The sequence below is a fragment of the Vicugna pacos genome, chromosome 12 (genome assembly GCF_048564905.1).
Source record: "Vicugna pacos chromosome 12, VicPac4, whole genome shotgun sequence".
Classification (NCBI taxonomy): Eukaryota; Metazoa; Chordata; class Mammalia; order Artiodactyla; family Camelidae; genus Vicugna; species Vicugna pacos.
In genome coordinates, this window is record NC_132998.1 from 62,366,311 (window position 1) to 62,392,784 (window position 26,474).

The 26,474-nt window shown below is 45.3% G+C and overlaps 1 protein-coding gene across 3 annotated transcripts; it reads right to left on the minus strand.

The window, feature by feature from the left end:
- Positions 1 to 13,359: 13,359 nt before the first annotated feature.
- On the minus strand, positions 13,360 to 19,275 carry RTL6 (retrotransposon Gag like 6). 3 transcript variants are annotated; one of them, XM_072973663.1, is made up of 2 exons: positions 18,929 to 19,275; positions 13,360 to 18,724 (listed from the first exon to the last, which is right to left on the minus strand). In XM_072973663.1, exon 2 carries the CDS (start codon positions 18,400 to 18,402, stop codon positions 17,683 to 17,685), a length of 720 nt encoding a protein of 239 aa, XP_072829764.1. In that variant the 5' UTR covers positions 18,403 to 18,724; positions 18,929 to 19,275; the 3' UTR covers positions 13,360 to 17,682. The 3 variants fall into 3 exon arrangements, with proteins under 3 accessions (XP_072829764.1, XP_072829766.1, XP_072829765.1); XM_072973665.1 differs by having other exon boundaries at positions 18,887 to 19,275; XM_072973664.1 differs by having other exon boundaries at positions 18,860 to 19,275.
- Positions 19,276 to 26,474: the final 7,199 nt, after the last annotated feature.

Here is a 26,474-nt window from a genome sequence, read left to right on the forward strand (position 1 = left end):
ATACCACCAAGAGAGTGAAACAGCTCACGGAACAGGAGAAATCTTTTGCAAATCATTTATCTGATAACGAGATTTGAATTTAGAACATCAAAATAACTCTTGCAACTCAAAAAAAAGACAACCCAGTAAAAAGTAAGCAGTTTGTGGACAGACCTGTCAACTTTAAAAAACAAAACAAAACAAAACGCACAACATGGAGCTGTAAGTTCAGTTTTATCTGAGGATTTACTGAGGACTATAGCCCAGGAGACATCCTCTCAGAGACCTCCGAGGAACTGCTCTGAAGAGGTGAGGTGAGGGGGGGAGGTCAGTACGACAGTTTGGTGAAGGGGGTACGTACAGTCCAGCACACATCTCAGTAGAAAGGGGCTGCTAGTCAGTCACAAGGAGCAGACTTGAGTGCTTTTCTAGGTATGAGAAGATGCAAGCAATTGGGTTCATAACATTTTCTCCTGAAAATATCTCACTATCTGAAGGCCTGTTCGGCCAGTTTTCCCAGAGCACAGAGCCTCATTCCTGATCTTCACCCTGAATCCCTTTCAGGGTGTGCTGGAGGTCAGTGGCTGCAGTGGTTGTGACCTTATTCTTGCAGAGCCAGATGGTGAGCAACATTCCTTAGTTGGCAGTGTCCTCTGAAGCACAAAGTTTTCATCTTGATGAAGTCCCAAATTATCTGTTTTTCTCCTGGATTGCGTGTGTCTATGTAATAGCTAAGAAATCACTGCTCAATCCAAGATCATGAAGATTTAGCCCTATGTTTTCATCTAAGAGTTTTACAGTTTTCGCTCTTACATTTAGATCTTTGATTAATTTTTTGGTTATAGGGTGTGAGGTAGGCATCCAACTGCATCTGCAGGTAGATAGCCAATTGTTCCAGGACCAATTGCTGAAAAGGCTGTCCTTTCCCCAGTTAATTGTTTTGGCACCCTTGCCAAAATCAATTGGCTGTAATTGTGACAGTTCATTGCTGGGCTCTCAATTCTGTTCCATTAACCTGTATGTCTACACTTTGCCAGAACTGCGCTGTCTTAATTACTGTCACTTTGTAGTAAGTTTTGAAATCAGGTAGTATGACTCCTCCAACTTTGCTCTTCCTTCCAAGATTGTTTTGGATAATCTGGGTTCCTTGAGTGTTTGTATGAATTTTATATCAGACTGTCAATTTATACGAAGAAATTGGCTGGAATTCTGACGGGGATTGTGTTGGCTCTAGTGATCGATTTTGGGAGTTTTACTACCTTAACGATATTGATTATTCTGATCCATAAACATACAATGTGTTTCCACTCATTAAGATCTACTTTCATTTCTCTCAACAAGTTTTTGAAAAGTTTTCAGAGGAGAATAATTTGCACTGCCTTTGTTAAGTATAGTCCTAAATTTTTTATTTTTTTGATATTATCGTAAGTGAATTGTTTTAATTTTCTGATTGTTCATGGCTAGTGTGTAGAAATATAATTGATTTCTGTATATTGATCTTGTGTCTTGAAATCTTGGTGAACTCATTTACTAGTTCTAATAACTAATTTAACTAATGACTTAGTTTACCAGGTGGTAGATTCCTTAGGATTTTCTGCACACAAGATTTTGTCATTTGCAAATAGAGATATTGTACTTCGGCCTTTTCAGTGTGGATGCCTCTTTTTCTTGCCTAATTGCCTTGGCTAGCACCCATGGTACAATGTTGAAGAGAAGTCACGAGGGTGGACACCCTTGTCTTGTTTCGGATCTCAGGGGAACGCATGCTGCCTTCCACCACTGCGGGTGATATTAGCCGTGGGCTTTCTATAGATGCCATTTATCAGGTTGAAGAGGTTCCCCTCTAGTCCTAGTTTGTTGAGTGTTTCTATCTTTAAAGTGTGTTGGATTTTATCAAATACTCAGTCTGCATCTATTGAGATGGTTGCCTTGTTTTTGTTTATTATTTTATTGATATGGTGTATTACATTAGTTGATTTCTGAATGTTAAACCAACCTTGCATTACGGGGTTAAATTCCCCTTTGTCATGGTGAATAGTGGTTTTTATACGTTACTGGATTTGGGCTGCTGGTATTTTATTGAGGATCTTTGCATGTATATTCATAACAGATATTGGTCTACAGTTTCCTTGTTAGACTTTTCTCTGGTTTTGCTATCAGGGTATTACTGGCCTCAGAATGAGTTGTGAAGTGTTCTGCCTCTTTGATTTTTTTTTTTGAAAGACTTGGTATTAATTCTTTAATGTTTGGTATTCAACCAGTGAAGCCGGCTGGACTTGTGCTTTCTCTGTGGGAATTTTTTATTATTATTATTACTAATATCAATGTCTTTACTTATCTATTCAGCTTTTTTATTTCTTCTAGAGTCAGTTTTGATAGTCCGTATCTTCGAATTTGTCCATTTCGTCTAACCTGTCTGATTTTACTAGCATATGCTTTTTCATAGTATTTAAATGGTATCTCTTAAACTTTTCACTTTCTGTTTGTTTCCAGTACATAGAAATCCAATTGACTTCTGTATGTTGACTTGTTAAATCACATCCTCTGTGGATAAAGACAAATCTGTTGCTTCATTTCACTCTTTTTATTGCCTTGTTACACTGGCTAGGATCCCCAGCCCAATGTTGAACAGAAGTGGGAGTAGCAGCCATCTTTGTCTTGCTGCTAAGTTTATAAGCAAGGCTTTCAACATTTCACCAATAAATATGACTCTTCTATAGATTTCTTGGTGGATACCTTTGAACAGATTAAGGAATTTCTTTATGTTCCTAGTGTTCTAAGGGCTCCTTTTGTATGAGTGGATATTGAACTTTATCAAATGCTTTTTCGATATCCATCAAAACAATCATATAATTTTCCCCCTCGAATCTGTTAATTTAACAAATAACATTTGAGTTTATCATATTAAATCTACCTTGCAGTTTGCTTGTTTTTTTCATATTTTGTTTAGACTTTTTGCATCTTTGTTCATGAGTGAGATTTGCCTGTAATTTTTCTTTCTCATATTATCCTTTTCCTTTTTTTATACCAAGTTAAACTGGTCTCACCAAGCAAGCTGGGCAGCCTTCCCTTCCCTCTTTCTCTGGAAGGGTCTGTGTCAGGGGAGCATCATTTTGCCTTACGTGTAAGGTGGAATTCTCTGGGGAAGCCATCTGGACCTGGAGTCTTCATAGGAAGGTTTTTAGTTACAGATTCAATGGTTATGAGGTTATTCAGATTCGCCCTTTCTTTTTGTGCCAGTTTTGGAGCATTGTATTTTTCTAGAAATGTATTCATTTCATGCAAAATTTCATATTAATTTGTCACAATTGCTTCCATAGTAGTTCCATATTTAGTTTCCCACAGTTGAGGTAACAACCTATCACAAACTTGGGGCCTTAAAACAGCACAAATTTATTCTCTTACAGTCTGGAGGCCAGAAGACCAAAGTGGGTTACAGTGGGTTGAAACCAGGTACCAGCAGGGCACGCTCCCTCTGCGCCTGGTAAACCAGCAGAGGGTGTCCAGGTGCGCTGTTACCCTCATCAGCCGGCATCCTGCTGCTGGAAGGGATGCTTCCCACGCGTCACGAGGACACATGCAGATGGCAGAACTGGGATCCAGTGTGATCTCCGGGGGGCTCAGGGGAGGGGCGGAGGGGAGACAGAGACAGAGACAGAGACAGAGACAGAGACAGAGACAGAGAGAGACACACACACATATCAAGTTGAGCAATCGAGCCCAAGAGGGGCGTTTCCTAGTGTGGATTCTGAGACATCTTGGGCCTGAAAGAAGATCAGAGGGAAGAAAAGGATTCTGTATCCCAATAAATTAGTTTGGGGGAACTTAAACTGACTGTCCTCTGATGTTCTAAATGAACACTGGTGCTTTTAAGTTTCTAAGAAGAATTCTAGGAGGAAAAAAAAAGGAGTGACCTGTACTTAATCCACTGTTTCTGGGACTTAATTGCTTCAGAATCCTGCTTCCTCCTGGTGCCCGTCTGCAGCCCAGGAAACTTAAATTTTTTTAACGTACGAATTGGAAAATGGATTCTTTCGTACTTATTGGGAAGTGCTGGTGTCGGAGGAAGAGAGTGATTAAAATATAAGCAGAAATGAATGACTGAGAAATAGAAAAGCAGAGGGAGGGTAGAGCTCAAGTGGTAGAGCGCATGCTTAGCATGCACAAGGTCCTGGGTTCAACCCCCAGTACTTCCTCTAAAAATAAATAAATGAACCCAGTTACTTCCCCACCCCCCAAAAAAGGTTAAAAAAAAAGCCAGAAAAACAGTGTATGTTCAATCAATAGCTGATTCTTAAAAAATAAATAAATGCAGCGATCTCTGACCAATCTCATCAATTAAAAAGGGGGAAATAGATTAAATTAAGAAGCCAAATAAGGACATTACAATTACAGACAAGGTCTTCAAAGCCTAAGAGAATACTATGCATAATTTTATGCTAGTAAATCGGAAACTCTCCATGAAATGGACAATTTTCTTTTAAAGTCCCGAAAAGGATTAAAGTAGAGGTAGCTAATCTGGGATAGAAACGTCATTTATCATTTCTGTTACCCAATACCAGAAATTCCAGCCAATTAAACTTCATGAGAAAATAAATTGGTAGGTGGTGTCCTCGGCAACGAGACAGACCTTCTTCTCTGCCCAGGAGATGTGGCTCTTACCAGAAGCCCAGAAGCACCAGCAGGAAGCTACTGGAATCGTGGATAATTGAGAATTACAGCGTCTAAGTAGAAAAAGAAGGCAAAACTCAGTAAAAATCAGAGAATGGAAGGTAAGTGTGATGCCATTAAACCAAGGAACAGCAACATAAGGCACAAGACCCGAGTAAAGGGGAACCCAAAACGCGATCGTGGGGCAGGGTTGGACTCGGCGAGCCCAGTGAGGTGCAGTTTAAGGGGGCCCCCATCTCAGGGGTGATTTTCCTTTCTCTTCTTGTTTTTAAAAAGCCAAGTCAGTCCAATATCTAGGAGTTAAATACATGAAGACCCTCAGGAGTATCTCTTTAACTCCTCAGAAAATATTAATTTCTCCTTCTGCTCTGTCCTAGATTTTATCAGACACTTTTATCAAACACTTCTGCTTACTGTCTGAGTCTTTTACCATAGTATATGCGTCTGTGGGTCAGAGACTCTCATCTCTTTTAAGCTGTTCATATAAATTTTCTTCTAACATTTCCTAATTGTGTACTCTCTAACAGAATTTTAAAATATTTTAGAGCCCCCTAAGAAAAAAAAATAATGAAGCCGTTGGGCCACTAGTAAGGATGAGACTTACAAAAAATTGCTGACTTTTTAAATTAAATCTTTTTGGTGCAGGTGAATTCACAACATGTTCCCGTGACTTTAATCCAACATAATTGATTACTGGTTGACTAATGAGAGTGACTGTGAGTGAGAGAACTTCACCCAAGTGGAAATAAAAATGGATTTAAATTTTCCAATAATCTTCTGACAAAAAAAAATTAAAATATTTTATGAGTTTGAATATATGTTCAATAACATATAAAATATACTTTTAAAAAATGCCAAGTCAGGTTTAGGGTGAAGAAAGCCACAGGATAAGAATTATAAAACAAAGCAAAACAAAACAGAAAAACACAAATCCTTGGCCACTCAGTCAACAGGCCAAACCCAGCTCACTGCAAAATCAAGCACTTGCCAAATGTTTTCTTTGTTTACTTATATTGAATAAACAAAGAACTGTAAAAAAAAAAAAAAAAGAAGACGACGCAAGCCACAAGAGAACACCACTCCCACCATAACAATGAGACAAAGCTGCATAATCTCCAAAAGCACAGTTTTTCTTGAGCCCGTGAGCGAGCTAGGGTCCCGAGGAAACAAGGAAGGGAGGCAGATTCTATAGGGTGCAGCCCCTCCGGACAGAGACGGGCACCGGCTGCTCCACCTTCAGCCCCGCGTGGAGGGAAGGGGCACCTCAAAGGCAGGTGAGGAGAGAACACTAACATTTAATCAGTTCTCAGAGGCCGAATACGGGATAGTGTGACTGTTCGGAATGACCGGGAGCCCCAGACACAGTGGAGGCCACACTCACTCACCAGTTTTTTCCCATGGGCCCCAGCTCAGTGACCACGGGGAAGAGTGGGGACAGGACAGGAGACCAGAGACAGCTGTGCTTCCTTCGATACGTGAACCTGCCAGGCAGCTCCCTTTCCCAGACCCTCCTCTTCTACAAAACACAGCCTCCAGCCACCAGGGAGTGGCAGGAAGTCCTCCCAACCTCAAGGCCGGGGGAGGAACCCCCAAGACGTAAAAGGCATCGTCTATCTTACAAACTATGAAAAAGAAGCGTGAATGCAACCCAAAGTAGGCAGAAGGAAGGAAATCATCTCTGTAAGAGCAGAAATCAATGATATGGAAAACACAGGCAGTAAATCAATGACATTAAAAATGGTACTTGGCAAAGGTCAATACAATTGATAAATGTCTTCAGAATGATTAAAAAATACACATTATTATGCAATAAAAAAAGGGGGAAACACTCAAGGTCTTATAGACTTCAGAAAGATAATTATGGAATATTTTCAACAACATTATGCAAATAAATTTGCTAACTTTGATAAAATGGACAAATTCCCCTCAAAGACACGTGCTACCAAGGCTCACTAAAGAAGAAACATCGAACACCTTATCACCACGAAGACAACTCCAGGCCCCGATGGTTTCCCTTAAATTTTCTACCAAACAATTAAGGAAGAAATAATCTAACCTTACATAAGCACTTTCAGAAAACAGAGAGGCATAGAGCTCCCAATTTGTTTTATGAGGAGGGCATAACCCTGCAGCAGAGACACTGCAGAAACGAACACTCCAGATCAATATCCCTGCTGATAACAAAGCAAAAGGCGCCCTCAAGTCCTGGCCGGAAGAGGCACCGCTTTATTAAAAGGGGAACACTCCGTTACCGAGCTGTGTTCGCCCTAAGAATGCAGGGCTGGTTTATCATTTGAAAATCTATCAGTTTAATTCACTGTGTTAACAGAATAAAAGAGAAAAAATATGATTGTTTCTGTTGCAGGAAAAGCATTTTACAAAATTCAACAGCCATTTGTGATTAAAAAAGAAAAGAACTCTTATGGGGAGGATGTGGCTCAGAGGGAGAGTACGTGCTTAGCGTGCATGAGGTCCTGGGTTTAATCTCGGGTACCTCCATTAAAACACTAACTAACTAACTAACAGACTAGGTAAATAAATAAATAAATAAATAAATAAATAAATAAATAAATAAAATCAAACATGCCCCCACCCCAAATAAATAAAATGGTTAAAAAAAAAAAACCTCTTAACAAGTTAGGGATAGACAGAAATTTCTTGCATCTGTTAAGAGGCATGTGTGAGAAATCTCCTGCTTAGCATCGTACCTAATGGTGAAACTCTGAGCACGTTCCCCCAAGAGTCAGCAGTAAGGTGAGGTTATCCGCTCTGTGGCTTCTGGCCAACGTCGCACTGGAAGTCCTCGGCAGGGGAAGAGGCGAGAAAGAAAAATCAAAGGCATCCACAATGAAAAGACAGACATAAACTCTTTTTACTCACAGAAAATACGATCATGAGTGTAGACAACCCTAGAGTCTAAGGAATAACTACCAGAATAAACGAACTTAGCAAAGTCACAGAATAAAAGCAAACGGAAAAAAGAAGTTTGGGTTTTATTCATTAGCAACAAACAATTGCAAAATGAATTGTTTTTAAAAAATCACGTTTACAATACCATCGGGAATCACAAAATCCCTAGGAACACATTCACACAAGAGGTGTAAGGCCACCAACTAAAACCTGCTCGACTGCTAAGAAGAATTAAACTCTGAACAAAGTGTGCAGGAAACCACATTTTTGCATTGGAAGACTCAATATTATTAAAATGTCAATTCCCAGCCACTTTAATCTGTAGATTCAATTCCTTCCCCATCATAGTCCCAGCAGGCTTTCTTAATAGAAATTGATGAAATGATTATAAAATGTATATGGAATTGCAGAGGACCCAAAATAGAACTTCGGTCACAGAAATGCCCCAGTGAGCATTTTAAATGTGGTTACTGCATCCAAGGAACTAAATCTTTCATTTTACTTAATTTTAATAAATTTAAACAGCCACATGTGTCTAGTGATTTACTGCCTGGGTAGCACAGATGTACAGTAACTACGGCAGGAAGAACATCACTGCAGCATTTACACGCCCTGAGTTCAAAGCTGACTACAAAGCCACGGTAATCAGGACGGCATGGCGCTGGCGTGGGAACAGACAAACAGATTTATGAAACAGGAGGAGGAGTCCAGACGTAGACCAACTCTATTTGGTCATTTGATTTAAACAAAGTCCCCAAAGCACTCCGATGGAGAAACAGTCTTTCCGCAAGTTATTCTAAAGCGACTGGATATCCGTGTGGGGAAGAAAACAAGTTTTAACTCCACTTCATATCATCCACAAAATACTTATTTGAGATAGATCAGAAATCTACATGTAAAAGTTAAAACTGTAACTTTTTAGAAGAAATTAGAGAATATATTTCCGTCTCAGGGACTGGCAAAAGTATTTAGGACTGGGGCGGAGGCACCGGGGAAGCTTCTGTGTCATAGCGGTCTGTGTCTTGACAGGGGCTTGGGTGACAGTGGCGTATGCGTGTTTCAGAACTCCCCAAATCGTCTGCTTAAGACTGGTGGTTTCCCTTTCCGTGAATCAGTCCCCTCCTCTAAATAAAAAAAAGAACTGCAAACAAACGTTGACACCTACTTAGTGAGCTGTACGCTGACGTGTTTACGAGCGGAGAAGTCTCGTGTTTTTCACTTACTTTGCTAGGGCAATAAGAGGAAGAGATATTAAGGATGGACAGAAAGACGGATGGATACGTGATAAAAGAAATTTAGCAAAATGTTAATTGGAGACTCTAGTTGGACGTATGGACGTGTCTGATAAGAGTTTTTTCAACTTTTACGTGTGTTTGAAAAAATGACGGGGTGCGGAGGACGATACATTAATGACTAGCAATAAAAAGGCTCAGAACCATCAGAAACCAGGGAAATGTACAATAAAACCAGCATGGGATAATTACCACACGCCCACCGGCGCGGCTGCATCAAGATGACGGGCAGTACCGAGTGAGGAGAGGAACGGGACCAGCCTGAACCCCAGCACAACTGACACGGACATGAAATGATGCAACCATTCTGGAAGGCAGTTTGGCAGTTTCTTACAAAGTTATATACCTGACCTAAGACCCAGCAACCCGGTTTCTCGTATTTACCCAAGAGAAATGCAAATAGGTGGGCATGAAAAGGCTTCTGTCGGGTGCATGTAGCAACTTGATTTGTATTGGCTCAACCTGGAACCAGCGTGGATGCCCATTAGCAGACGAGCGGCTAACCAGCTAGGGTCTATTTACAGAACGAAGGGGAGCATTGATCAGCAATAGAAAGTAACGAACTTCCAATCCATGCACCAGCCAACACGGAGGCATCTCAGAAACAGCATAATGAGCAGAAGAAGCCTAACTACAACAGAGTGAGCACTTCATGAGCCCATCTTTGTGAAGATCCAGACCAGTCAAAGCCAATCCATGGGCGGAAATTAACACAGTAGTTGCCCCGGAGGCGTGGGCAGAGGCTGGCGGGCAGAAGGCACGACGGAGCTTTTTGGAGTGATGGAAACGTTCTACATTCTGATTTTGGGGGTGGTTACATGAGTGCAGACATTTGTCAAAACACATCGAAGTATGCACTTAAGTTCTCCTCACTTTACTGTCTGTAAATTGTATCTTGATTTGTTACAAATGGAGCCAGCCAGGGAGGACCAGCTACACAGTTACTTACCTCCGTATAAGGAAATATTCTGAAACCGTGAGCTTGTTTTCAAAAAACATATGTAACAATGTGGTAAAAATGTGTATCGTATTAACTCAGTTTTATGGAGAACAGAAAATTGTATATTCAGTGTAATCCCAAATCTGAAAAAAAAAGCCTCTTTCTTTGAGTCAAAGACTATTGATTTTAAGACCAAGCACAAGGTGGGGAGGGCATATCTCAAGTAGTGGAGCATGTGCTTGGCATGCACAGGTCCTGGGTTCAATTGCCAGTGCCTCCTCTAAATAAATAAATGAATCAACCAAATTATCTACCCCCTCAAAAAAGAAAAAAAAAGACAAACACAGATTTGAATAATCACTTTTCCTCTTCGGGACCACAGTCAGGTTTGAGTGTAAGCCCCCTTTTCCACTCCACATAAAGCCCCTGGAGAGGTCTCCTCGGACCCCATCTTCCATCCTCCCTGGACAAGATACACATGGGTTTCTCGTTCTCCTCCCCTGGGAGAGTGAGGGCTCCCTGAGGGCAAAGTCTCCGTCTTGCTCACCGTTGCCCCTGCAGCTTTGGAACCGTGTCTGGCAGACAGCGGGGGCACAGTTTTCTCATTCTGATTCCAAAGCTGCTTCTAACCCCTCCGGGTAGTTGGTGTGTGAAGGTCAGCCTCTCCCTGGCATGCTAGTTTCATGCCCTAAGGCTGCTTTAGGATTGAGAATACCAGGGTTTTCTCTGCTTTTCCTGTTTTGTTATTTCATAGCTTTGTGGGGTTTTTCATCATTTGAGCGAATTAAGCGCAACGGCACTTAATTTATGGCGGCATCTGAACTCGTTAGGGTTATAAATGGAAACCATTTTATTTCTTCCAAACCCCAATCCGGAGGGATCTGTTGAACCCCTTCTCACTAGGTGGGAGGTCCCTGCAGGATATCTTGGCCATGTTCCAAGGTTTTCTTGTCATTTTTGTCTGTAGAACTGTCTCTTGTTAAGACTAAGCCCTGTTTACCTCTAAAGAATGTTCGGCTCAGACACAATTTGGATGCGTCTCCCTCCGTCTCCCCAGTGCTGGCCCGCGCTCTCTGTGGCCCTGGTGGCTGGGAGGGGCTGGGAGGCCTTCTCTTGACTGGACTTCCTTCTTCATTGCCAGGCCATAGATGATCCTGGGGTCTGTGACCCTGGGGAGGGGGAGGGCAGAGAAGGCGCAGGGCTCCAGGCAAGGTTTTGCAACCCCTCTGCCGCCCCGACTCGGGCCGGGTGGGCGGGTGCCCACTCCACCTGGGCCGCCCCCACCTCCACCGCTGCTGGCTGACCCAGCTGTCGTGCTCAGCGCTCCGTGCAGGTGGCCTTGTGTGCCCCACTCAGGGGGGGTCCTGGCGGCACCCCCCCAGACTGTGCCTCGGAGCCCAGGCCTCCTCTGTGGTACGGGTCTGCCGTCTTCACAGTGTCTCCCAAGATCACCTTGCTCATTAGCACTGATCACTCCGGTGGAGGAGAGAGCACAGAGGAGCCATCCACCCGCATCCAAGGGTGGGAACTGCCCCGCCCCCGAGCCACACCCAGGAGGCTGGGAAACGCAGTCAAGCTTTTTGCCCAGAAAGAAGAGAAAGGGCTTTGGTAAAGAAGCAGGCAGCCCGTGCAGCCTTTTGGTTCTGGCAGGATGGCACGTCTAGGACCTCCCTCCCAGCGAGGGTGCTGGTGGCAGCGCGGTCCACGTTGAGAACACGGTTTATCTGTTGCTTGTCCTTCTCATCGTTGGGTCTTGGCTGTAGCAGGGAAAGCCCAGCTCAGTACCCTGCGATAGCGCATTCCTAGAAATTAAGTAACTTTTCTTGACAGCAGGCTTTAGCAGATGCCTGGGGCCCGAGGTGGCCGATGGAGGCTGATGGACAAGTCACGTGAGCCTCCCTCGTCTTTGAGAACGCTCAGATGCGGTCGGAGAGAGTCGGCAGTTTCTACTGGTTTTAATTGTGGTGCTTGGTGTGTGAGCGGCTGGCTTTTGGGGACACATTACTGTGGAGAAGACTCCACAGCTCCACCCGGCTGTTCTGGAACCTGGGGGAGCACCACTGAAAGAGGTGGCCAGGTCCTTGTAACCTCTTAGGACCAGCCGTCTGGGGCCCGCCAGTACAGCCATGTGCACGCTGGACTTTTCCAAGCAGAAGACACTGACTTGGCAACAGGCTAGCCAGCTGGAACACCGATTCTCACCCCTGACCCCAAACCCAGCACCAGGTGCAGAGGAGCACTGGCTGAAGCCCCAGGGGCAAGGCCTTCTGCAGGCAGGAAGCGGCGGCCACCCCATCCTACAGGGCTCCAGCCTGCACACAACGGGCCAAAGCAATGATGCCTTTCCAAGCCCTGCACCTGTCTGTACTAGAATCTCGGGCAAATTTTAGAATTAGGGTTTCTGTTCATCTGGTGAGAACAGCTAAGAAAATCTGAAGGGAAGACCCCACAGGATATGAATACAAAACTTAAACCCCCATTTGTTTAAAAAAGGGAGGTTCCGGGGGAAGTAAGTGGGTTCACTGGGTAATAGAAAAGTTGGCCCTAAGATAGATCAGGTTTTCAGATGTGATGAAGGAAACGCACAGACCGATGAAGGAAAGAAAAGAAGTCAACAGGTGAGCTCAGGACAGTGGTTTAAATATTAGGCAAAGAGTCATGCTGGAACCTCACCCCACACACACGCCAAACCAATCCCAGAGATAACCATTAATTCTAGAGGGAAACGAAGTCTTTAAGCTTGAAGCAGTGGAAGAAACCACAGAGGCTGGACGGAGATGTTTGCCAGATGCCGGTTCTCGCCTCTTCTTAGAGCAGAGGTTCCCAAAGCAGGCAAGACCCTCCCCGGGTCTGGGAGGTATTACTGTTTCCGTAATAATCCCAAAATATCCTGAGCCTTTCCTGCTCTTGCTGTTATGAGTGCACAGTGGAATTTTTCAGAGGCTACATGACACATGATCTTGCAAAAGATGAAGTGCAGAGGCAGGTCTAGGGCTCCAGCCGTCTTCCATTCGGCCAGACGTTCAAGAAATTTGCAAACCGTGAAGTGATGCCACTTGTCTCACGAAGTTTTTTGAGAAAGTGGTTTTCTTTAAAATATGCTATTTGTGTTCTCATGTAATGAGTTTATTTTCAAAGTGATATTTTTAAACATTGTTTTAATTTGTAACATGGTAAAATATCAATAAATAAGAATCCATGTAAGTAGAAGTTCTTTGTGGACCTAAAGGATTTTTAATGGTGCAAAGAGATTCTGGGACCAAGAGGTCTGTGACCTGCTCTTGGTCCATAAGCATCTGGGCGGGCCTGTCTGACCCATCTCGGACCCCCAGCCCCCAGCACATCCACCTGCGCAACAGTCCAACAAACTTTTAGTACCTGCTCTGTGCCACGCACGCTACAGGTGCCGTGGTACAGCCGTGAGCAAAAGGGACACATACACGTGTCTGCCTTGTTGGTCTGGTGGGCACAGTGCCCAGTGAGGGAATGGGTTGGCTACGTATCGTTAAAATTGCAGTAAAACACACTTATAAAAATGTAAAAAGCTGGAAACGTGTGCAGCGAATATGACACACAACAGGTTAACATCTTTAATATATAATGAGCTGATACAAATTTATCAGACCCCAGGAGGGACGAGCAAAGGACACCGACAACCCACAAAAGAAACACAACTGCTTAACATGAAAAGATGTTCTACTTTGCTAGAAATCAAAAAAAAAAAAAGGCAAACTAAAATTCATTGGTATTTTTTTATGATCAGATTAGCAAATACTTAGCCAGTGCCGGCGAGATAGTAAAATGGGCACATCCGTCCTCGCTGGTGGCAGTGTAAATGGATACAGACGTTTCTGGAGACCGTTCATCAATGTGTAATAAGAGCCTTATAGGCTTTCATATTCTTTAACTCAATAATCCCACGTCTGAGAATCTATCCTAAGGAAATAACTTGACATTGGGAAAAGCTTTATACACAAAGACATTCATCGATTTCTAACAGTGAAAAATTAGTAACAGCACTGGTGACCAACCATTGGCACTGCTTGATGGAGGAGCGCACAGCCATTTCAAAATAAAATCAGTAATAACATGGGGGGAATGCCCAGCGATGCAAGTGGAAACAGCTACACGACACTGCATCGTTACAGAAGGTAGGACCACAACTGTGTTAAAACAAGCAGAGAAACCATGATTGGGGGAGGGGTGGAGCGAGGGAGACTGGAAGGAGACACACCAAAACGTTAAAACTTTTTCTCTTTCTACTACTTTATTTTCCAAAATTCCTGTAACGGGTAGGTTGGCTTTGATCATGAAAAGAACTAGTGCGTTGCTGCTTGTTTACGGAGAGCAGCTCGTGATGCTGCAGCAAGGAGCTGGTGTTACCCCGCCTCCTCTACTGCGTCTGCGCTGTGCCAAGCACCGCACCCCACGTCGGGACCCCGAGACAGGACTTCACACGCGTGGTGGGTGATGGGGCCGTCCGAGCCCGTCTTCTCCCCACACTGGCCAGCTCTTGCTGCCGGCCCAACAATCTGCTCTGGCTTCCTCCTCCAGGGCCCCAGCTTGCGTCTTCACCTCTAAGCCCCTAACCTAAGGCTTCCCGAGCAGAGGGGACTGTGGCCTCACAGCTCTGGCTGCGAGACAGAAGGACGTCCCCAAAGCTCTCTCCCCCCTCTCCCCACCCAAACCCCACCCCTGGTCGCTCGCCCCTGTGTGGGTCCTTTCACACTCATGCGGCTCCTCCCCGCAGGTACCCTGAGTACATCCCCAGCTCTCCCCACATTTGTTCATTCTCCTAAAGGCCAAATTGTCACGCTCGTGGTCACCGAGCCACTGGTTCTGTTCCTCTTCTGAGCACAGCAGCTAGCGCATCAGGGAAGTCTTGCCTGCATCTTACGGGGTGCCCACCTGCACCTTCACGGGGTGCCCTGCACTCTGTGTCATTTCTTACTCACTACATACTCACCTGGGACCAATGAGCTGGGTGTCTGCTCTTTCCTAGAAGTTACCGAAATGCTTTAGGACATGAAGTGAATCCCAAGATCACACTACATCAGGCCAGAAGTTACCCCTGATTCTAAATCTGATCTCAAACGATGCCGTTATGCAATGAAGCTGAATTACCAGATGGGGTACCACACAGACCAGGAAACAGACACAATATAGTCCAAAAGGCAACACTATGAAAAACATAAAGCTTTCCCTCACATGCACCGTTTCACACTACTAACTGCCTGTCTCTTTTATAAATCGGTAACTGTTCTCTTAAATTTAGAGAAATCGCAAGCCCCACATATGTACAAAGCAGCTCCCCTCCTCCGCCGCCGTCTCCCACCCATCCTCCTGGTCACGTGGTCTTATGCTGGGTCACGTGGAGCTTGGGTCTCACCCTCTTTAGCTGGGGTCCAGGCTGTCTTCCACTAGGGCCACCAGGGGCTCCCAATGTGGGGCTTCCTCCAGGTGCAGTGTGGCGGCGACCCCGAGCCCCTCACCTACCCCCGCTTCCAAAGTTGCGGGAAGCTGTCACGAAGGTCGCGGACGTACAGCACCAGTCCCAAGCCCGTAAGCACCAGCAGGCAAAACACAGCCGCGTCACCAAGCACAACGAAGCTGGAGCGGCCTGCGTGGGCGGCAGCCCACCCGGGGAGGGCCAGGCCACCGGGTGGTGGGGACGGACAGGCAGCATGCCAGCCTCGGAGGAGCGGCTCCGGCCCTGGTTACGTGCAGCCTTACAACGGAAACGCAGCGCTTGATGCAAACAGGGTAGGGATCGTAAAGACCACTCGGGTAGCCCCAGGGGCTGGCGAGCAGTCCTGCCCTGCTCCTGTGCTGGGCCTCCCACCCCGGTGGGGCCAGGCCACGTGGAAAACTTCAAGGTGTCAGTTACCCCTGGAGGCCTCCTTTACCCCAGGTGTCACTGGACCCCTTCCTCTGCGGGCCCTCTACCTGGCAGGCACGCAGAAGAGAACTGAGCACAAAGCGCAAGTGGTCCGCACCCCCCACCAGAGGTCCCACCCACCAGAACAGCAGCCTCACTGTGTGTCCTCCCCCACTTCATGCTTAATGAGCACCATGGTCCCGCCTGAACAGCCTCGGCTGGAATCCAGGGGGGCTTGAAGCCTGAATTCAGGCAGTTGTTCAGCAGGGCAATTGGGCTAACAAGAGTTTACGATGAACGGTGGCAGTGGTCCACGAACCCCAGCAACCACTGGACATCCTTGACCCTGTAGGCAGCAGTTGCTTCAGGAACGCAGCCACTTTCCCCAGCATCGTCAAAACTCTTAGGAAGAGGAGATGGGCTCTAGGACCCAGCCTCTGGGTACCCCAAGACGCAGTCCTCGGTTGGGCACAGAGGCTGTGTTCGGCAGTCAGGCTGGGACCAGTCAGAACCGGGTGGGTGAACCCAGGGTAAGACAGCTCGTCTCCCCATGGCCCAGGTGGTCATGGAAACGTGGTTCGTTTGGCACTGAAACACGGCAGGGGCATCACAGTCCAAGGGCTCGGCCAAGTCTCATTTAGAAGGTGACTCTGGGCATCCCCTGGGAGGGAGCCCAGGGCCATCGCTACCAAGAGGCACAGCTCTGTCCCCCGGAACTAGGACTGAGTGCCGGTGCTGCACTGTCACCGCATCAGGACCGGGGCAGTCCACAGCGTGGCCCTCTACAGATGCCAGCGAGGCCCTGGCTGGGACTGCCACCGGCAGACACCCTCCTGCCTCAGGGTTTAATGATGCAGCCCAGGAAAGCTGGGTCTCCGGCTCTGAGTCCATGTTTCCTTGGACAAAGGCTGGACACCTGATGGACAACCCAGGCCTTGGGAGGCAGGCTACATAGAGGCTTTGGAGACCTAGAGACCACGTGTATGGCTGAAGGGGCTCAGGTGAAGACCGCATGTCACCCGAACAGAGAAGTGAACAAGTCTCAAGCTAGACAGGTCCACCACGAAGTACCATGGGGCAGAGGCGGGGGACCGCACCCTACCGCTGGGGTCCCGGGGAGCAAAGGGAGCCCGAGACCCCACCCTTCGGCCTGCTGGGGGCTCAGGCATGGATGGAGACTTGATGGAACTGCCCGGTGATCCAAAGTCACAATGACCTTCTCAGCAGGCATGTTCCAGATACCCCACAATTCCTGGCACTATCGGAGCACCGGCAGCTAGAGCCAGGCATTAACAGAGGTGCATCCCCCAGGGCTCCCCCCAGGGCTGCGTTATGAGTCTTCCCCAGTCGCAACCGTGGGGCCTACTGACTGCATATTCATGTGCAGAGCGAGGCCTGCCACCTAGAGATGCCAGGATACACTCCCAGCAGTGATCACTTGGCCACTGACAGCTGAGACAAGGCGCCTGCCTGCTATAGTGGGCCCCACAGGGCTGGCAATTGCCTGTGGGCGGGAAGCCAGACTCCCCTCTCCAGGTACCCCCACTAAGCCACTGGCCTGGCCAGAGCAGCTTCTCTCCGTCATCAGTGAGCTCATCACTGAGAACAGGGCAGCCACGTGGGGAGCTGCAGCAGGGCCTGCAGAGGCTGGAGAAGGAGCCTCCGTGAGCCTAGTCAGGCTGGGGCAGTTCGGCCCACACGGTCCCCAGCGTGTTGTGGGGTCGAGGGGACCCAGTAGCTGAGCTGTGGTCACAAGAAGAGCCGGAATTGCAAGCGAGAGAGGGAAACATGCACTGCAGATACAAAGCTGGCACACAGTACCAGGAAGCAAGCCGGGGAGTCACAAGGCACCCAAGAGTGCTGAAGGAAGATGTCCTTATGGACCAGGTCTGGAGAGACAGGAAGGGACGTCTTCAAAAGGGGCGATGCTGTTGTATGGACGTGTCTTCTACGCAGCAAAGTGGGTAGGCTACCTGGGTGGCTGCAAATGCGACCCGAGTGGTGGCCGATTCCTAAAGGTTCCGTGCTCGGGTGGGCAGGGCCGGAGCCGGACTCGTCCCGCTGGAGGCTGGGTGCACTGGGCAGGGCGCTGTGCCGGTGGTGGCCAGCTGGCGGCAGAGCATCTGCCGTTCCCGCACGGCTCGATTGGAGGCTGAAGTCTTTCTGATTTGGGCGCGCCGCGCATGCCGGAGTGGAGACTTGTAGGTTCTCCGCAACTCTGCCAGAAATCCCTGATAGTTGTTTCGCAAGGGACTGTCCGGTTGCATGTGGGGGATCGCCCACTTCTCTGCCTCTCCGGTCAGCCGGGACACAAGGAACGCCACGCGCTCGGCCTCACCTGGGAAGCGGGAGGCCTGGAAGATCATGAACCGGTCCATCTGCATCAGGAACCCCGCCAGCTGGCCTGGGTCTCCGGAAAAGGGCTCCGGCAGAGAGGTCGGAGGCGTGGTCATTGGCCGGGTCCCGTTTGAGGTAATGGCTGAGATAGGCGGGGTGATCTGCAGTGCCCCCGGAATCCGAGCCCTGGTGCGTAACAACGTCAGCTCTGCCATCACGCTCTCCAGCATGTTGGTGAGATTGGCCTTCTCTGCGCGCAGCGTCGAGGCCTCCCGCCTCAGCGCAGAGTTGGTGAGGCGCAGGGAGGTCAGGGTGTCAATGACGTCATCCATTTGGGCATTGGTAGAAGCGGCAGAGGCTGGGGCTTCAGCTTTTGATGTCTGGGGTTGGACCATGTTGGCCAGCGGTCAGCCAAAGGCTGAGACTGACCAGGTGGGAGAAGGGGGTTGCGGTAACTCAGAACCTGAGCACCTGTGATGCTGAAAATGGGTAGATCCAGACAGAAATCAGGGAAAGGGTGGGGTTCAAGACTCTGAGTGGCTGTGAAGACCAAACAAGACGACACGACGGAGCAGAAAGTCCCTAGAGAGGAGCACAGCCGAGGCCAGGCAGGTGGTGCAGACCCTTGGGGAATCCCCGACTCCGGATGTGGCTCCCTGGTCGCCGCCCTCACAAGGCCAAGGCGGGCTGCACAGGAGGGTGGACTTGTCCTGGGCCCTGAAGGATGAAAAAATGGTTTAAAAAAGGTTTCGACTACGGAAAGAGGGGCAGAAGGACGGGACGCGGCGTGGGAGGGGCAAAGAGCCGGCGCCCAGGCCAAGACCCCCTCCCCGCGCGGCGCCCCGCTCCCACCTGGGGCAGAACAAAAGGCGGATGCACCTGCGGCGGCGCCGGGGCCTGGGGCGGGCGGCGGGCGCGTACCTGGGTCTCTGCGGCTTCCTGCGCGGCTCCGTCTGCCGCGCCGGCCGCAACCAAGATGGCCCGATCGGGGATGCGGGCAGGCGGATGAGTCACGGCGGCGGCGGCCCGCCGGAACTGCTTCCCGGTCAGGTCAGGCCGGGGTGGCGGCGGCAGGCGGGCACCAGCGGCCTTCGGCGGGAGCACGAGCGGCGCTGGGGTCGGGGCGGCGGTTGCGGTGGAGGGCCGGTCGCAGCGCGGCCTGGGTGCAGGCGGGGCCCCCGCGGCGGCGGCAGCGGCAGCGGCGGCGGGCGGGCTTCGCGCGGGTCCTGCCGGTTGCCATGGAGACCACCGGCTCCCGCGCGGCCGAGGCCCCGCCCCGGAAGTGGCGCGCGCTGCCCCGTCCCTACTTCACGCAGCCCCGCCTCCTGGGCAACTGCTCGGTCCTTAGCAGCCAATCAGTGATGACTGTGGTTACTCTTTTTTATTATTATTACTTTATTTTTAAAACACTTTTTTATTGAGTGATAGTCATTTTACAATGTTGTGTCAAATTCCAGTGTAGAGCACAATTTTCCAGTTATACATCAACGTACATATATATACTCTTGCTTTATTATTAACATAGATACCTTCCTTTCTTTTAAATTCTTCCTAAGACCGCTAGTGAAGCTCTTTGTATATATTGTAATTATTTTTTAATGAAGCTTGCTTTTCATATTCAATACAAATTCAATGTAGTATGTATTCATTGCAGAGAACTTTTTTCGTATATATATTTTTTATTGAAGTGTAGTCAGTTTATAATGCTGTGTCAATTTCTAATGTACAAAACAATGCTTTAGTCATATACAAACATACATATATTCGGTTTCATATTCTTTTTCACCATAAGTTACAACAAGATTCGAATATAATTCCCTGCACTATACAGCATAAACTTATTGTTTATCTATTCTATAATATCAATTAGTATCTGCAAATCTCTAACTCCCAATTTATCCCCTCCCACCTTCCCCTCCCCATAAGCACAAGTTTGTTCTCTATGCCTGAAAGTCTGTTTCTGTTTTGCAAATAAGTTCATTTGTCTTTTTTTTAAAGATTCCACAGATAAATGATATCATATGGTATTTGTCTTTCTCTATCTGGGTTCTTTCACTTAGAATGACAATCTCCAGGTCCATCCATGTTGCTGCAAATAGCATTATTTTATTTTTTTATGGCTGAGTAGTATTTCATTGTATAAATATACCACAACTTCTTTATCCAGTCATCGGTCCATGGACATTTAGGTTGTTTCTATGTCTTGGCTATTGTGAATAGTGCTGCTATGAACATTGGGTGCAGGTGTCTTTTTGAATGAAGGTTCTCTCTGGATGTATGCCCAGGAGTGGAATTTCTGGATCATATGGTAAGTCTATTTTTAGTCTTTTGAGGAATCTCCCTACAGATTTCCATAACAGCTGTACCAAACTGCATTCCCACCAGCAGTGCAGGAGGGCTCCCTTTCCTCCACACCCTCTCCAGCATTTATTGTCTGTGGACTTCTGAATGATGGCCATTCTGACTGGTGTGAGGTGATAACTCATTGTAGTTGTGATTTGCATTTCTCCAATGCAAAGAACTTTGATATGAAAGAAGTCTCAAAAAAAACCCTTACATCACTCAGAGTTCCTCCACCTGTAGAGAGTAAATAGTCCTATTTCTGTAGTTCCATCCAGTACTTTTGCTATGACATATCCTATTACAAAATATTAATTATCGCACCTTATGTTTTGCAACCTCGAATGCACCCTGAATTTGGGGCATTTTCCTTTAAAGATATTTCAAAAGCATGGTTTTCCGTTACTGCCTATGTTCCAGTGAAATCATGTTCCCAGTTTATTTAATATGCTCCTTTTGATAGGTTTCATTATCTTTTTTAACATGTGGAAGTTTTATAAACCACACTTGAATGTAAATCCCAGCCCATTCCTCTGCCAGCTTCTCTGGGTTAATCACCCAGGAGTGAAATTACTGGACCAAAGTATATGAGCTATTTGACTCTGGGTCTGGCTGCTCTTCCTGCTTGATCTTGCTGAGCTGCTTCTGAATGATCAGTCCCAGACTGGAGCATGGCTGGAGAGAAAAGACGCCCGCCACGCCAGTCTTCTGAGGACCCCGCCTACAAGGAGGCTGAATCGCTGGCAGCCACTTGCCCATCTCTGGCAGGCCTGGGGCAGGCTCCGCTACACTCACGCCTTTACACTTTTTGCTTCTATAAAATGGGAACTGGGACATGAGGATGTGAGCACTTGGAAAGGATAGTCTAGCTGTGTCACAGCTGTGTGGACCCCAGTGTGACAAAAGGTGCACTTTTTGTGACCAGCTGAGAACGTCTAGGACTGAAGGCAAGAAGAGAAAGAAAGGAGACAGTGTTTTCTTAAACTGCTTCTGTGAGATCACCCGCATCACATGGGGACAGGAGCTGCTTTAATCTTGACTGAGGTCAATGGTCAATGACTTCAAATGCAGAAGTCGGCCTGTACCCTGCTATCCTTCCCACTTTTTCCAAACGCACACAGGATTCCACTCCTGTGAGTCACCCCACCGGTTTTTCTGCCCTCAGTGCCTGGGTTTTACCTCCCCAGGTTACTGGATGCTGTGCATGTAAGTGAAGTGTTCACTGCAATTCCAGGTGTGGTTGACACCATACATCTTAAATTCCCAGGTGCATTGACTATAAGGTGCGCTCTGACTTGAGAAATGATAAAACATGAAATTGAAGGAATACAAAATATGTTTGTATTTCACCTACTTCAGATAGGATATAAAGTGGCAGTGTGTAAAATAGAGCTAAATAATTAAAATACAGATTAAAATAAGGAAAAGGGGCAGAGTACTTGGCTTCAGATCCAGATAATGTTATGATTTATGCTCTGAGGTGCTGCTCTCTGCCAAAACACAGAACAGCAATAAACTGTACAGTGAAGGTATTCAGAGGATGTGGCTGGACTCAAAAGCAAGATAAACTCCACCGTGTTCCTGAAACACAAACTGCTGAGTATTGACAAAGCCACAGACCTGCTGGGCTCTGGGTCCCAAGGCATAATTAAGACACAAGGCTGGAAACAGAACCAGGCTTCCTATTTGCAAGCAGGGGCGAGGGGAGTCAGCCCTATGTCAAAGAGGAATCTGAAAAATCTGCTTCATCCATTTCATGGGGCAACAGCTTCTGTGAGGGTGTGGCCCTGGGACAAGGGAGAACATCGAATATCATTAATCTTTTGCCGCCTAGTTGAGAAATAGGCCCCAGAGGGCCAGGAATTGTGAACCACCACCACCAATATAAAAACATTTCTGTACTGCACACCAGACACAACTGGAATGACCCCACACTGCTGGGTTCTCATCAGAAACCACAGGAGTCAGAAGTCAGTGGGAAGATAGATTCAAAGTGCTGAAATAACAAGATTATCAACCAAGAATTCTATACCCAGCAAAACTGTCTTTCAGAAATGTAGGGAAAATTAAGATATTCCCAGGTAAATAAAACTAGAGAGAATTCATCACTAGCAAACCTACTCTCCAAAAAAATAATTCAGAGAGGTCCTTCAGGCTAAAATGAAAAGACATTAGACAGTAACTGGAATTCATATAAAGAGCCCCAGTAAAGGTATCAACATAGGTAAATATAAAAGACAGTGTAAGTGTATTTTCGTAACTCTTTTTTCTCCTGTATTACTTAAAAGACAATTGTGTAAAGCAATCATTATAAATCTATGTTAATGAGCATACAATATATTAAAAATGTAATTTGCATGACAACAATATCACAAAAGAGGTGAGGAGATGGAGCTATTTAGGGAGCAAAGTTTTCTAAACTATTGCAATTAAGTTAGTATTAATCCAAACTAGATTTTTATAAGTTAGGATGTTAGCTGTAATCCTCAAGGCAACCAGTAAGTATAATTCAAAAATATGTGCAAAAAATGACAAGGGAATTAAAATGGTACATTAGAAAATATCTATTTTACATGAAAGAAGGAAGTAATGGAGGATTAGAGGAACAAAAAGTAGGACACATGGAAAATAAATAACAAAGTGGCAGGTGTAAGTCCTACTTTATCAATAATATATTAAATGTAAATTGATTAAACGTTCCACCTGAAAGGTCAAGAGTGGCAAAATGGACTTTTTTTTAATGATCCAATTTGATGCTATCCACAAGAGGCACACTTTACATTCAAAGACACAAACAAGTTGAATAAAAGAATGAAAAATGATATACCATTCAAACTAACAAAAGGGAGCTGGAAGAGCTATACTAATATCAGACAAAATGGACTTTAAGACAAAAAATGTTAGTAGAGACAAAGAAAGACAAAGAAAGTTGTGATGATAAAAGGATCTATTCATCAAGACAACAATTGTGAACATATGTGCACCTGACAATAGAGACTTCAATTTCAATATTTATCTGCAAAGCTGTAGTAATCAAGAATGTATCATCTGGCATGGTTCAATGGAATAGAATTAAAAGAAATAAATCCTAACATTTATGATCAATTTATTTCAAAAAGGGTGCCAAGCAATTTAATGACCAAAGAATAGCCTTTTCTGAAATTAGAAATCCATAGCACAACAGGTGACTGGATAAAGAAGATGTGGTATATTTATACAATGGAATACTACTCAGCCATAAAACCCGACAACATAATGCCATTTGCAGCAACATGGATGCTCCTAGAGAATGTCATTCCAAGTGAAGTAAGCCAGAAAGAGAAAGAAAAATACCATATGAGATCGCTCATATGTGGAATCTAAAAAACAAAAACAAAAGCAAACAAACAAACAAAAACAAAGCATAAATACAGGACAGAAATAGACTCATGGACAGAGAATACAGACTTGTGGTTACCAGGGGGGTAGAGGGTGGGAAGGGATAGACTGGGATTTCAAAATTGTAGAATAGATAAACAAGATTACACTGTATAGCACAGGGAAATATACACAAAATGTTATGACAAATCACAGAGAAAAAAATGTGACAATGAGTGTGTATAGGTCCATGAATGACTGAAAAATTGTGCTGAACACTGGAATTTGACACAACATTGTAAAATGATTATAAATCAATAAAAAATGTTAAAAGAAAAAGAAATCCATAGCAAAGAATGAAATTAGCCCTTCTACCTCTTACCCTATGCAAAAATTAACTCTAATGGATCAAAGACCTAAATGTTAAGACTTAAAACTATAAAACTCTTAGAGGAAAACCTAGAGGTTTTCTTTGTGAGCTTAGATTGAGCAATGGTTTCTTACATATGACACCAAAGTATAAGTGATTTAAAAAAATAAATAAATTGAATTTCACCGAAGTGTAAAACTTTTGTGTTTCAAAGGACACTAACAAGAAAGTGAAAGATAACCCTCAGAATGGGAGAAAATATTTGCAAATCCTGTATCTGATAAGGGTCTAGTATCCAGAATGTACAAAGAATTCTTGCAACTTGATAATAAGAAAGACAAATCACCCAATTTTTTTAATGGGCAAAGTATTTGAACAGACGTTTCTCTAAAGAAGATACACAGGTGGCCCATAAGCACATGAAGAGATACTTAACATTATTAGTCTTTAGGAAAATGCAAACAAGAAGCATAGTGAGATATCACTTCACACACCCCACCGCCCAGCATTGCTATAGTTGAAAAGACAGACAGTAACAAATGTTGGTGAAGAAGTGGGAAAATTGGAACCCTGATACATGGCACAGCTACCGTGAAACAGTTCGGCAGCTTCTCAAAAAGTTAAACGTAGAGTTGCTATAGAACCCAGCAATTCCACTCCTAGGCATATGCCCAAGATAGCTGAAGACACGTGTGGACGTGAACAGTCGTACATAAATGTTCACAGTGGCATTGTTCATAATAGAGAGAAAAATGGACCCAACCCACATGTTCACCAATCAATGAATGGGTCAACAAAACATGGTATCACAGTGCAATGGAATATTAATCGGCTCTAAAAAGAATGAAATGCTGATGTCCTCGGTGCCATGGGGGATTGGTTCCAGGACCCCCGTTGATACCCAAATCTGTGGATGCTCAAGTTCTTTATATAAACTGATGCAGTATTTGTAACCTACACACATCCTCCTATGTACTTTAAATCATCTTGAGGTCCTTATGTTACCTAATACAACATACATGCTATGTAAAGTTTTAAATGCAATGGAAACACCATGTAAATAATTGCCACCCACAGCAAGTTCAAGTTTTGCTTTTTGGCACTTTCTGGAATTTTTCCAAATATTTTTGATCCATAGTTGGTTGAATCTGCAGATGCAGAACTCACAGACACTGTACTGATTGATACGTGCTACCATGCGGATGAGCCGCGAAAGCATTATGCTAAATGAAAGTGAGACACAAGGGCCACGTATTGTGCGACTGTATTTACGTGACACGTCTGCAGCAGGCAGAGCCCGAGGCTTCCAGGATCTGGGGTGGAGAAGGGTGACTGCTGATGCGTGCAGAGTTTCTTTTGGGGGTGACGAAAATGTTCGGGATTTAGTGTTGATGGTTGCACAACATTGTGAATATACTAAAACCCACTAAATTGTATACTTTCTAAAAGGGAATTTTAGAGTCTATGAATCGTATCTTTTAAAAAAATATCAGTTGCCCTTCATGATCAAAATTCACAGAAAAATGAGCACAGAGGGGAACTTCCTCAACTCGATAGTGAGTTTCTAGAAAAACCCAATAGCTAATGTTGTATTTCATGGTCAAGACTGAGTGCTTTCCCCCCAAGACTGGGAACAAGGCCAGGATGTTCCTTCTCACTATTTTTATTCAACATACTGCTGGAAGTTCTAGCCAGAGCAATGAGGCGAAGAAGGAAATAAAAGACACTCAAATTGGAAAGGAAGAAATCAGACTGCTCCTACTTGCAGTTGGCATAACTGTCTACATAGAAAATCCCAAAGCATTTACCAAAACCAACGATGATAATTTCTTAGAACAAGTGAATTCAGCAAGCGCACAAGATACAAGGTGAATATAGAAAAATCGATTTAAATTTGTATGTACTAGCAATGGACACATGGGCAGCGCAATTTAAAATACAGTGGCATGTTCAATCACTCAAAAATCACGCAGATGCATATCTAACAGAATATGTACACGATTTGAATGCAGAAAACAACAAACCTTGATAAAGAAATCTAAAAAGATTTATGTAAAGAAAGAGACACACTGTGAAATGGTTTGGAAGAATCAACACAGTAAAGATGTCAATGCTCCCCAAATTGATGTGCAGGTTTAATGCAGGGTCTATCAAAGCCCAAGAAAAATTTTTTTGTCGCTACATAGATTATTCTAAAACATATAAGGAAAGGCAAAGGAACTAGAATAACTAAAACAATTTTGAAAAAGAATAATAAGATGAGAGACATCAGTCTACCTGATTTCAAGATTTATAACATAGCCACAGTAATTAAGACTGTATTATAATGATGGAGAGGTAGACATTTAGATTAACAGAACAAAATAGAAAACGCAGAAATAGACCGATACAGATACGCCC